Source organism: Heptranchias perlo, chromosome 10, assembly GCF_035084215.1.
Source record: "Heptranchias perlo isolate sHepPer1 chromosome 10, sHepPer1.hap1, whole genome shotgun sequence".
NCBI lineage: Eukaryota > Metazoa > Chordata > Chondrichthyes > Hexanchiformes > Hexanchidae > Heptranchias > Heptranchias perlo.
In genome coordinates, this window is record NC_090334.1 from 12,791,033 (window position 1) to 12,804,656 (window position 13,624).

Below are 13,624 nucleotides of genomic sequence, written 5' to 3' on the forward strand. Positions count from 1 at the left end.
AGAGCCTGGCTTGTCCCTTTAAGGCCACAAGGCCTCACTGCTGTCAATAGGCACATGCTGAGGTCACTTGGAAGCAAATTCTTGCTAGGCGCATCCTAAGGTCAGTTGTCTTTCTGTAGATTGGTAATTGCTGGTAAATTCTTGGCTCCTCCCAATAGTCAGAAAAAACAGCAAGAAATTACTGTTTTAAAAATTATTTTGTAACTAGATTAGCACTTTAAATTCTGGCCTGCCCCTCCATGAAAAACTTGTCCATATATTTTATAACGAGGTAAAAGGTCAAGGATCTGTGTGGAGGACAGGACCAAACTTGGAAAGACTCAGAGAGAAGGCAGGGCCATTCAAACAATAACGATTACCTTAAGTGAAGACTGAGGGAGGGAAGAGTTGCATGGATTTGAAGTCCTGGGAAAGACTGAGTGAGAATAGGAGAAGGTGGAATGAGTTTTGATGTTAACACAGTGAAGGTGGATTCACGCTCCATGGATTACTGATTACTACAAGCTTCCAAGAACTCTGCCGTACTCCAACTCTGGCCTCTTGTGCATTCCCCGCTCCCAACACCCCAACATTGGCGGCCGTGCCTCCAGCCGTCTAGGCCCTAATCTCTGGAATTCCCTCTCTAAACCTTTTCATCTCTCCACCTCTCTCTCCGGGTTTAAGACCCTCCTTAGAACCTGCCCTATTGTCGCCTCCTTTTGCTCGGTGTCATTTTTTATCTGATTACGCTCCTGTGAAGCGCTTTGGGATGTTTTCCTACATTAAAAGAGCTATATAAATGCAAGTAGTTGTCGTTTATCTGTCAACCCTCGCTCACTGTTTCTTCACATGCTCCTGCGGACAGTACATCATTTATAGTAAGTGTTTCATCATTTAATTCAAAATGAAGCATTGCATTGATGCGAGGGTGAGCTGACAGTTCATGGACTTTACCCATACAACCACAAAAAGAAAATTGAAAACAGTCAGCCATGAATTGATAATTACACCAACAATGACTTGCATTTATAGAACACCTTTAATGTCGTAAAACGTCCCAGGCGTTTCACAGGAGAATTACCAAACAAAATTTGAGAGCGAGCCACATAAGGAGATGTTAGGACAGGTGACAAAAAGCTTGGTCAAAGAGGTAGGTTTTAAGGATCATCTTAAAGAATGAGAGCAAGTTAGAGAGGCGGAGAGGTTTGGGGAGGGAATTCCAGAGCTTGGGCCCCAGACAGCTGAAGGCACGGCCGCCAATGGTGGAGTGAAGGAAATCGGGATGTACAAGAGGCCAGGATTGGAGGAGTGCAGAGATCTTGGAGGGTCGTAGGGCTGGAGGAGGTTACAGAGATAGCACCAAATACTATTCCAAAGCACAGGAAGTACATGAAAGATTTATTTTACAGCCCATCTTCCAAACTCAGTCATACAAAATCGTACCGTAATAATTAGCAGTAGTGTTCAGTAACGTACAGTAGAGATTCCTCAGGATACTTCACATTCCCACTTATTGGAATATTCACTCCAAGATATGCAGATAATTATGTTTCTATACTACAGGATTCCAGGAAAAATTTCAGTTTCCAGCAAAGCTCTGTGTAATTCACATTGACTTTGAATCCCATACCACCCTTATAACAGACAGAAATGATACAATACACTGTGCATGTGGGATTTGGACTGTTAGAATACTGATGATTCCCTCCCTTGGGGATGAAGGTTCAACTTCACTATAGTCCAAACAGGACAACACTTTAGCTGTAGCTCTCCCAAACAAACCTGAGGCAGATCCATTCTATCCAGGAAATGGGAACTGGATTGGGAGGCTTTTCAGACTTATTAGAGCTGGATTTGAGAGATGTCCCAATCTCATTCCCTATTGAATCTGGATTCAAAGGTCATCATGAGGAATTCTATCAGTGATCAAAGTCACACTTCTCCTATAACTTTATTTATTTTTAAAATCCTGGATTTTTTGGGCAATTTTCCTTTTGGCACACACACGGGAGAGAGAATGTACCTCAAGGTAACAGACCATTCATGCGTTTGGACTAAAGGTGTGGGTCAAAAGAAAATCAACAAAGAAATCCAGGTGGTGCACACAAGAGTTATATAGAACATTTAACTTACTTTCCCTTTTGTCTTTCAATTTTTCCTTCCTCTCTCTACCTCTCCACTCTGTTTTCTCTCTTTCTCAGTTTTTAATTTTTTATTTTTGCTTTGTCTGTTACTTTGCTCTCTCGCTACTGCTTTTCTCTGTTTTTAAGGTGTCTCTCTCCTTCTCTCTCTCTCACTCTCACTCAGTCTCTCTTTCCCTCTCTCTCTCTCTCTCTCCCTGCCCCTCTCATCACACCGTGGCTTCATCATTGCATCACTGACCCCTCATCCTCTGCCAATCCTAGCCTACTGTGTAGTGGTTAAGTTACTGGATTAGTGAGTTCAAATCCCACCATGGCAGTTTGAGAATACAAAATTCAGTTTTTAAAAATCTGGAAATAAAAAGCAGGTATCGGTGACCATGACGCTGTTGGATTATCGTAAAAACCCACTGGTTCACTAATGTCCTTACCCGGTCCGGCCTATATGTGACAGTTTCCTACATTACAACAATGACTACACTTCAAAAGTACTTCATTGGTTGTGAAGCACTTTGGGGTGTTCTGAGGTCATGAAAGGCGCTATATAAATGCAAGTTCTTTCTTCTTTCTTTCACACCAATGAGGTTGACTGCCCTCTAAGTGGCCTAGCAAGCTCTCCAGTTGCACAGGGCAACTAGGGATGGGCAATAAATGCCAGTGAGACACAGCTGAAGAATGAATATTAAAAACAAAACTCAGGATCTGCCAAGAACTTGCCAATGCTTACATTGGCTTTGGCTCCAACCACTGTGTGTGAAGGATTAATCATGACGATAGAGATTCTTTGAAAATCCTGGCAGCCATTTTGAAAGTGAACAAGACAAGTGTTGTGAAGGGTTTTGATAGAGTAAATCAGGAGAAACCGTATCCACTGGCAGGAGGGGTCAGTAACCAGAGGATACTGGTTTAAGATCATTGGCAAAAGAACCAGAATGGAGATGAGGAGGAATTATTTTACACAGCGAGTTGTTATGATCTGGAATGCACTGCTTGAAAGGGTGGTGGAAGCAGATTCAATAGTAACTTTCAAAAGGGAATTGGATAAATACTTGAAATGGAAAAATTTGCAGGGCTATGGGCAAAGAATGGGGGAGTGGGACTAATTTGACAGCTCTTACAAAGAGCCAGCACAGGTACGATGGACCAAACGGCCTCTTTCTGTGCTGTAAGATTGTATGATTCTATGAAAAGGCATCACCTAATCCCACAGATTGCCATTCTTCTGCCAACATATGGTCTATCCACTGACTAAAGAAGCCACTGTACATCTGGAGAGGAGACATTCATTCCCATTGACTTCTCAATTTGACCCCTGCTCCAGGAAATGAAAGGCCAGTACCCTAACCAGTTCCCATTATTAGGCTTGATACTGCATCTGTGTCAAACAATTCTGGCCAGATTTAACTTTAGTAAAGACAACAATATTGATGCAACAAAGGATTCTATGAGGAAAAAGTTTGCCTTTTCCAGCTCAGAGTGCAGGAGGTGAGACTTCAGCCTGGGCTGTCAATTGAGCTCACCTCTTCTCAGGATAGTTCGATCACTCTGTGTGGCAGTGGAGTTCTCCATCTCATTGTGGAGAAGGTGGAAGAGGTAAACCAGCCAAGATTAGGCCAATCCTCGTCAGGAGAGTGGGGGAGGAGAGCAATAAACTTGCCAGGGTAGTGTCAAGCTACAAAGACAGCTCCATTGTGGGGATATGGTGACGGAGTAATTCCCACTCTGTTCAGTTTTGGCACCGGATCCTCAGGAAAGATATGTTGGCCTGGGAGGGGCAGATTCACGAGAATTATACCAGGGCTTAAATGGTTAAATTCTGAGCACTGCTTGCATAAACGTAGTTTGTATTCCCTTGTGTTTAGAAGGTTGAGGGGTGATCTAATCGAGGCCGTAAACTAATCGTAAAATTAGAGCTAGGCCATTTAGAAGTGAAATCAGGAAGCATTTTTTCACACAAAGGGCAGTGGAAATGTGGTATTCTCTCCCCAAAAGGCTGTGGATGCTGGGGGTCAATTGAAATTTTCAAGACTGAGATCGATAGATTTTTGTTCGGTAAGGCTATCAAGAGATATGGAGCAAAGGTGGGTAAATGGAGTTGAGGTACAGATCCGTCAACTAATGAAAGGCAGAACCGGCTCGAGGGGCTGAATGGCCGACCCCTGTTCCTATGTTTCTACCCTGCATTGCACTTCATACTAGAGATGTAATACATTGGAGGACCTGTCCCAATGAGCAGAAGGAACAATCCTATCAGAGTTATATTAATAACTGTCACAGGCCAGGCCCTTGTCTCCTGGACCCTGGACTAAATGTGGCAGCAAAGAAACAAAAAGTGAGAGAAGACGCAATACGAATGTGATGTGGCACCAAATGATCCCCATCAACTCCCGCCTCATCAACTGAAAGTCGTCGTGTTCCACGCACGATACAGAGGGTTTAAGCTATCAGGCACAAGCCAAGCACACAACCTGACTCAACAATAATCCCTTGACCAGGGAGTAAACTGTTCAGAACCGCTGGGAATTCAGGGCAGAAACATCATTCAGAAACATTCAGCTGTGAGACACCCTTTAAGGAGCTGACGTGAAGGAGGCGCTTAGGATTCATATGGTGCCTATCAAATCCTCAGGGCATCCCAAAGCACTTCACAACCAATGAATTACTTTTTGAAGTGTAGTCACTGTTGTTATGAAGGAAATAGTATTGGACAACAAGAAATGTACGATATACAAGAGATGGCGGATGTTATCTTGTGTTCTATAAATCTCCCTACCAGTTACTTACTGATCCAGCAGGGATATGGAGTGTAACAGGTAGAATTACAATAGGGTTGTTGTGGAGTGTTACAGTGGTAGGTGTGGGGTATATCAGTGTTACAGTGAGGGGTGTGGGGTATATCAGTGTTACAGTGGTAGGTGTGGGGTATATCAGTGTTACAGTGAGGGGTGTGGGGTATATCAGTGTTACAGTGGTAGGTGTGGGGTATATCAGTGTTACAGTGAGGGGTGTGGGGTATATCAGTGTTACAGTGGTAGGTGTGGGGTATATCAGTGTTACAGTGAGGGGTGTGGGGTATATCAGTGTTACAGTGGTAGGTGTGGGGTATATCAGTGTTACAGTGAGGGGTGTGGGGTATATCAGAGAGTATTACATTGAGGGGTGTGGGGTATATCAGTGTTACAGTGAGGGGTGTGGGGTATATCAGTGTTACAGTGAGAGGTGTGCAGTATATCAGAGTGTTACAGTGAGGGGTGTGGGGTATATCAGTGTTACAGTGGTAGGTGTGGGGTATATCAGTGTTACAGTGAGGGGTGTGGGGTATATCAGAGAGTATTACATTGAGGGGTGTGGGGTATATCAGTGTTACAGTGAGGGGTGTGGGGTATATCAGTGTTACAGTGAGAGGTGTGCAGTATATCAGAGTGTTACAGTGAGGGATGTGGGGTATATCAGGGAGTGTTATAGTGAGGGGGTTGGGGTATATCAGAGAGTGTTACAGTGAGGGGTGTGGGGTATATCAGAGAGTGTTACAGTGAGGGATGTGGGGTATATCAGAGTGTCACAGTGAGTGGTGTTTGGTACAACAGAGTGTTACAATGAGGGGGGTATGGCATACCAGAGTGTTACAGTGAGGAGTGTGGAGTATATCAGAGAGTGTTATCGTGCGGTGTGTGCAGTATATCAGATAGTGTTACAGTGAGGGGTGTGGGGTATATCAGAGAGTGTTACAGTGAGGGGTGTGGGGTATATCAGAGAGTGTTACAGTGAGGGATGTGGAGTATATCAGAGAGTGTTACAGTGAGGGATGTGGAGTATATCAGAGAGTGTTACAGTGAGGGGTGTGGGGTATATCAGAGAGTGTTACAGTGAGGGGTGTGGGGTATATCAGAGAGTGTTACAGTGAGGTGTGTGGAATATATCAGAGAGTGTTACAGTGAGGGGTGTGGGGTATATCAGAGAGTGTTACAGTGAGGGGTGTGGGGTATATCAGAGAGTGTTACAGTGAGGGGTGTGGGGTATATCAGAGAGTGTTACAGTGAGGGGTGTGGGGTATATCAGAGACTGTTACAGTGAGGGGTGTGGGGTATATCAGAGAGTGTTACAGTGAGGGGTGTGGGGTATATCAGAGAGTGTTACAGTGAGGGATTTGGAGTATATCAGAGAGTGTTACAGTGAGGGGTGTGGGGTATATCAGAGAGTGTTACAGTGAGGGATGTGGAGTATATCAGAGAGTGTTACAGTGAGGGGTGTGGGGTATATCAGAGAGTGTTACAGTGAGGGATGTGGAGTATATCAGAGAGTGTTACAGTGAGGGGTGTGGGGTATATCAGAGAGTGTTACAGTGAGGGGTGTGGGGTATATCAGAGAGTGTTACAGTGAGGGATGTGGGGCATATCAGAGAGTGTTACAGTGAGGGGTGTGGGGTATATCAGAGAGTGTTACAGTGAGGGATGTGGAGTATATCAGAGAGTGTTACAGTGAGGGGTGTGGGGTATATCAGAGAGTGTTACAGTGAGGGGTGTGGGGTATATCAGAGAGTGTTACAGTGAGGGATGTGGGGCATATCAGAGAGTGTTACAGTGAGGGGTGTGGGGCATATCAGAGAGTGTTACAGTGAGGGGTGTGGGGTATATCAGAGAGTGTTACAGTGAGGGGTGTGGGGTATATCAGAGAGTGTTACAGTGAGGGGTGTGGGGTATATCAGAGAGTGTTACAGTGAGGGGTGTGGGGTATATCAGAGAGTGTTACAGTGAGGGGTGTGGGGTATATCAGAGAGTGTTACAGTGAGGGGTGTGGGGTATATCAGAGAATGTTACAGTGAGGGGTGTGGGGTATATCAGAGAGTGTTACAGTGAGGGGTGTGGGGTATATCAGAGAGTGTTACAGTGAGGGCTGTGGGGTATATCAGAGAGTGTTACAGTGAGGGGTGTGGGGTATATCAGAGAGTGTTACAGTGAGGGGTGTGGGGTATATCAGAGAGTGTTACAGTGAGGGGTGTGGGGTATATCAGATAGTGTTACAGTGAGGGCTGTGGGGTATATCAGAGAGTGTTACAGTGAGGGGTGTGGGGTATATCAGAGAGTGTTACAGTGAGGGGTGTGGAGTATATCAGAGAGTGTTACAGTGAGGGGTGTGGGGTATATCAGAGAGTGTTACAGTGAGGGGTGTGGGGTATATCAGAGAATGTTACAGTGAGGGGTGTGGGGTATATCAGAGAGTGTTACAGTGAGGGGTGTGGGGTATATCAGAGAGTGTTACAGTGAGGGGTGTGGGGTATATCAGAGAGTGTTACAGTGAGGGGTGTGGGGTATATCAGAGAGTGTTACAGTGAGGGGTGTGGGGTATATCAGAGAGTGTTACAGTGAGGGGTGTGGGGTATATCAGAGAGTGTTACAGTGAGGGATGTGTGCTCTAATCTGTGTTTTCGAGCAGTTTATTGTATCCAGATACCTTACAGATGTGGTAAAGGTTGGAAGTGTCGGTATTCTCTGTTGTTTATTACAACAAAATACCCTTGATGATTTAGCGACAGAAAATGTGTTGTTCACCTGTTTCTTCATTCGCCCTTTAATTTACAAGTGTTGCAGTGAGTATATTTTATAACAGATTCTTTTTATACATAATAATTTAACAGAAATATGTATTTCTCCACATCTTTCAGTCTCCTCGGCACAATGCAGGACTACTTAATCAGTGGATCCCAGTCTGTAGCTCAAAGAAACAAGCAGATTACTAACGCCAGTTGTTATCCTACAGCAGCTCAGCGTAAGGAACACAGTGTGCTTTGGTGTAATATTAGCTGGGCTCAGTGAGTCAGAAGGTTGTGGTTTTCAAGCCCCACTCCACAGGCTTAAACACAAACTCTAGGCTGACACTCCCAGTGCAGTACTCAGGGAGTGCTGCACTGTCGGAGGTGCTGTCTTTTGGATGAGACGTTAAACCGAGGCCCTGTCTGCCCTCTCAGGTGGACGTAAAAAATCTCACGGCCACTATTTCAAAAAAGAGCAGGGGAGTTCTTCCCGGTATCCTGGCCGATATTTATACCTCAACCAACATCACTAAAATATAAATTATCATTGCTGTTCGTGGGAGCTTGCTCTGCGCAAACTGACTGCTGCGTTTCCTACATTACACAAATGACTACACTTCAAAAGTACTTCATTGGTTGTAAAGCACTTTGGGGCGTCCTGAGGTCGTGAAAGGTGCACTATAAATGAAAGTTCTTTCTCTTGGAGGGCCCCATAGCCGGGGGACGGGGGATGAGGAGGGGAGGTGGATGGGGATGAAGGCTGGGAACCCACTTCCATGCTTTGGCCATTGCTGCTTTGAAACTGGCCACTGAGAGTTTCAAGAGAGCTGCCCGGGGAGGGGAGCATCTTTTCTGGCACCATGAGTACTCTTGGTTTGTATTAATAGCATCCATTACTAAAATCTCATTGTAATTGTTTTAAAAAATACATTTCAAAAGAAATCCGAGAATAATCATTCTAAACTGTTCCGCAGTGATAGCAACTATTTTTCCCACTTGACAAGAGTGTCACCTCCACCATTTTGTGTTCATGCTCCTCTGAGTGTCCCATTCATTGTGAGGGTCCAATTGAATCACAGATTCAGTCAAGAAAGAGCCTATGGTCAATGGAGAAACCTTAACTGCGTCTCGCCATTTTGTTTTCTTTCTTTCACCGTCCATTCTCTCACTACCTTGAACAGCAGTGCTGCATCCACGTTCAAAAGAAGGGCCGGATAATCCTCCTGGTGCCCAACAGAAAAGAAGAAACTTGCCCGGGGATCACAGCGGGACTGACAAGATGTCGGATGTAATGTCAATCATGTTGTCAAGCCCCCAGAGGTAGCCGTCTTCCCTGTTGCCTTCCTGCCACGGTAGCCGGTGGTTAAGAGTCTGTCCGTTCGGTAGTTTCGTGGTTTTGCCAAAGTCGATCAGCCACACCTTCGCCAGCTCATTCTTGTCGTGAATGAAGAGCAAGGAGCTCCCGATAACCTGCGTCAAAGTAGGGGAAGGTTGAAAGTCAAAAACGGGTTTGCAAGATTGGGCAAGTAACCGTGATACAGTAAAACCTGTGAATTACGGACACCTAGGGGACTGGCATCAGCTGTTCACTTTTTTGCAGGTGTCCGTGTTTTAGAAAGGTCCAAGGTGCCACCAATAACTGATCCTAAAGTACGAGTCACAAGGTGACTCCCCGGGGGGTTTCCAGCCAATCCACTGCACACAGAGCTTGTGACAGTTATATGGAATCCCTGGACATGGGATACAATCAGCAGCTTTATCCGGTCTCTAGTTTATAGTGTAAGCCATGGGTTGGGAACAGTGTGAGAGCCCCTTACCTTGACAAGAGTTTCTAAGTGACCTTGGGCTCACTACAATTTCCCCAGACATCAGACATGTGGGAAGTGAGACTGACTGAGGCAGCAAGAGGAAACTCTCTAGGTAAAAGTGCAAAATGTAGCAGCGAAGGTACCCTAAACAGAGATTCCATGGGGCACGGGAGGGGGTAAAGGAACAAAGATGCTACGATTTAGATATAGAAAAAAAGTCATTTAAAGTTTGTTTACTTGTTCAGCAAGTGATCAATAGGCTGTCGGGATAGACAGTCTGTTCATCGTTTTAAGGTGTAAAATACACTAAGTAAATAGGGCTTCTTATATTGAAGGCTGACCGTAGTCCGTTGTATGCGAGTGTCCATCATTTCAGAGAACCTCTTGTATCTTTTATAATGTAAAATATTTGGGACTGTTATGAAGTGACCATACTTTATGTCATGGACGAGTATCTGTAGGACCAGGTTCCCACTCTATTTCCACACGAAGATAACATTTCATCAGTAGATAGCTGGATAAATGGAGTTAGGATACAGATCAGCCATAATCTCAATGAATGGCGGAACAGGCTCGAGGGGCTGAATGGTCTCCTCCTGTTCCTATGCTTCTATGATGGTTTATTTTCACCAGAATGATACCGGGCTTAGAGAGTTACATTATGAGGAAAGGTTGCATAGACTAGGCTTGTATTCCCAGGAGTATAGAAAATTGAGGGGTGATCTAATCGAGGTGTTTAAAACATTAAAAGGATTCGATAGGGTAGGTACAGAGAAACTATTTCCCCTGATGGGTGAATCCAGAACAAGGGGGCATAATCTTAAAATTAGAGCCAGGTCGTTCAGGAGTGAAATCAGGAAGCGTTTTTTCACACAAAGGGTAGTGGAAATCTGGAACTCTCTCCCCAAAAAATGTTGTGGATGCTGGGGGTCAATTGGAGTTTTCAAGACCGAGATCGATAGATTTTTATTGGGTAAGGACATCAAGGGATATGGAGCAAAGGCGGGTAAATGGAGTTGAGGTACAGTTCAGCCATGATCTAATTGAATGACGGAACAGGCTCGAGGGGCTGAATGGCCTACGAACGTTCCTGTGAATGAAGGGAGAAGTTCGAAGAATTTTTTTCAACGCAGTGTATTCGAACAGGGAATTACCACAAATGGCTGTTGAGGCAGCAATCAGAATGTCATTTAAAATAGAATTGGATGATCTTTTGAAAAGGAAGACTATTAAAAGGGAAGTGGGATTGGAGTAGGGAGGACCAGCTGAAGAGCTAGCCAGCAGCACAATGGGGCTGAACGGCCTCCATCCGTGCTGTAAATTCTACGAACCCAAGAAAATCACCTTAAATATAAATTTCCCGGCCCGTAAGGTTGTTTGCCAGGGTGGAGAGGGGCTCAATCCGCTCTGAAGTTGTGGCCTTGCAGTTTGTTTAGGAGGGAAGAAGGGAGAAGGTCTCCACCTTAAGCCTTTTTTCCACTGGTTCAGCTGCCATCTCCTGACACGAGGAGTTTGTGCATCCCACAGCGCTGCCGCAGTTCCTTTCGCACACGGACGAAGGCCGGCGGCCAAGCCTTTGGCACGGTGACTTTGCCGGAGCCCCCACCTCCCCCACCATCCCTATATCAGGAGCCGAGCAACGCCAGTTCAGCATGAAACCAGTATAAGAGTGTCGAAAACTGGACCTGCTTTTTAAAAATAAAGTCAAAGCAGTTTACGGCGAGACTGTTATCTTCCTTAAAAAGGGCAGTGGGGGGGGGGGGGGGGGCGGGGGGAAGAGAAGGGGGTGGGGGAGCTTTGAACACAGAAAGAGACGTTTTCATGAGTTCATTTCAGGATACCCACATCCCGTAACTTCCCGTCCAATAAAATTAACGGATGTTAAAATCACAGGATGGCGGATGCACAGTTTCCCAATATTTGCCCCCATCATGTCGAGTGGAAGATGTCCCTATAAGTATCCCCCCCCCCTCAATACTCGTTCCTTTGCCTGGGGTCAGGGAGCATTCTCTCCTTACTCTGCTTTTGTTTACCTAGGAGTTGCCCTGGGCTTCTCACCCCACACTCAAGGTAATCCTTGTATCCTGACCAGTGACAGGTTGAAAAAAGAAAAGATTTGCATTTCTATAGCGCCTTTCACGACCTCACAATCAATGAAGTACTTTTTTTGAAGTGTGGCCACTGTTGTAATTTGGAAACACGGCAGCCAATCTGACACAGCAAGATCCCACAAACAGCAATGAAGTAGTCATTGTTTTAGTGATGTTTGTTGAGGAGTAAACATTGGTCAGGACACCAGGGAGAACATCGTGCCATGGAATCTTTTACATCCCCCTGAGAGGGCAGGCGGGGCTTTGGTTTTATGCCTCATCCAAAAGATGGCACCTCTGACAGTACTGAGGGAGTGCTGCATTGTCAGCTTAGATTATGTGCTCAAGCCTCCAGAATGGGCCTTGAACCCACAACCTTTCAGACATCAGAGGAGACAGCACTACCAACTGAGCCACGGCTGCCGCCCAGGTTATCCGTTTATTGCTTGTGGTACACACGACGCTAACAGCCTACAAGGGTCGCGACAGATAACGGCTGATACCCCTACCCCGATCAGGCCCTCCCGGGGAGCAGGGCCCGCAGGTCGGGAAAATCGCAGGCCCTCAGCTCCAGATTCATTCAAATGGACAGAAAATCCGGGGCGGGGCGGGGCAGGCGGGGGGGTGGTCTACAGGCCCATGACTTGCTAACTGGTGCTACCAGAGAGACAGCAGTTCTTGCTCAAGGAATCGGCCCCATACTCCACTCCACTCCTGAATATCAGCAGCCTGCTTCTTACCTCGTGCATTTTGAAGAATTCCGATGATTCCAGGGTTTTCCGGATCTTCTTCAGTCTCGTCAGGTAGGCTCTCTTCACATTCAAACAAACCACAAGTTTAAGTGATCAATACTTTTAACATGGGTTGAGATCAAATAGACACAATCCCTGCTTTGTGCCAGCCTGAACTGATCTCAGCTGGAGGGAGATGGGGTGCTGCATGTGGCCCATGCTCCCACGGACAAGGGATTGGAAATTCGGCCAGAGTTCCTACTCCTGATGCAGTAGGCACCCCCACTTCTGGAAACTAGACAAAAGGGTCGGCTGTGATGCTCCCAACAGTCGAACAGCTTGCCAGCGCTCATAGTCCAGGCTCACATATAAAGAGTGGCCACATATGAACATAGGAACCTATGAAAGCAAAAGACCAGCTGCTGTGTGTGCATATTGGTCCTTTAGCCCTTATATTGGTCCTTTAGCCCTTATATTGGTCCTTTAGCCCTTATATTGGTCCTTCAGTCCTTATATTAGTCCTTCAGTCCTTGTATTGGTCCTTTAGTCATTTATTGGTCCTTTAGCCCTTATATTGGTCCTTCAGTCCTTATATTGGTCCTTTAGCCCTTATATTGGTCATTCAGTCCTTACATTGGTCCTTTAGCCCTTATATTGGTCATTCAGTCCTTATATTGGTCCTTTAGCCCTTATATTGGTCCTTCAGTCCTTATATTGGTCCTTTAGCCCTTATATTGGTCATTCAGTCCTTATATTGGTCCTTTAGCCCTTATATTGGTCCTTCAGTCCTTATATTGGTCCTTTAGCCCTTATATTGGTCATTCAGTCCTTACATTGGTCCTTTAGCCCTTATATTGGCGCTTTACATTAGTCCTTATATTGGTCTTTTAGCCCTTATAGAATCATACAGCACAGAAGAAGGCCATTCAGCAAGTGGTGACTGTGCTGGCTCTTTGAAGGAGCTGTCCAATTTAGTCCCACACACCAGCCTTTTTCCCCATAACCCTGCAAATTAGTCCCTTCAAGTACATGTCTAATTGACTTTTGAAAGTTCCTACGGAATCTGCTTCCACCACCCTTTCAGGTAGTGCGTTCCAGATTTTAACAACCCTCTGTGTGAAAAAGTTTCTCCTCGATCTTCCTCTATTTCTTTTGCCAATTATTTTAAATCTGTGACCTCTGGTTACCGACCCACTTGCCAGAGGAAACAGGTTCTCCCTACTTGTTCTATCAAAACCCCTCATCATTTTGAATACCTCTATTAGGTCTCCTAATAGAGGTATTCAAAATGATGAGGGGTTTTGATAGAACAGTTACATGGGTAAGATGGGTATAGAGGGATATG

General features: G+C 45.4%; 1 protein-coding gene across 1 annotated transcript in view; it reads right to left on the reverse strand.

Annotated features, from left to right (window-relative positions):
• Positions 1-1,364: 1,364 nt before the first annotated feature.
• The window catches only part of itpka (inositol-trisphosphate 3-kinase A), an 87,635-nt gene continuing 75,375 nt past the window's right edge, over positions 1,365-13,624 (reverse strand). Inside the window, exons 6-7 of the mRNA XM_067991237.1 lie at positions 12,289-12,360; positions 1,365-9,120 (exon numbers count right to left, since the gene is read on the reverse strand). Coding sequence (XP_067847338.1) covers positions 8,911-9,120; positions 12,289-12,360 — 282 coding nt within the window. The 3' untranslated portion in view covers positions 1,365-8,910. The remainder of the gene's footprint in view (positions 9,121-12,288; positions 12,361-13,624) is intronic.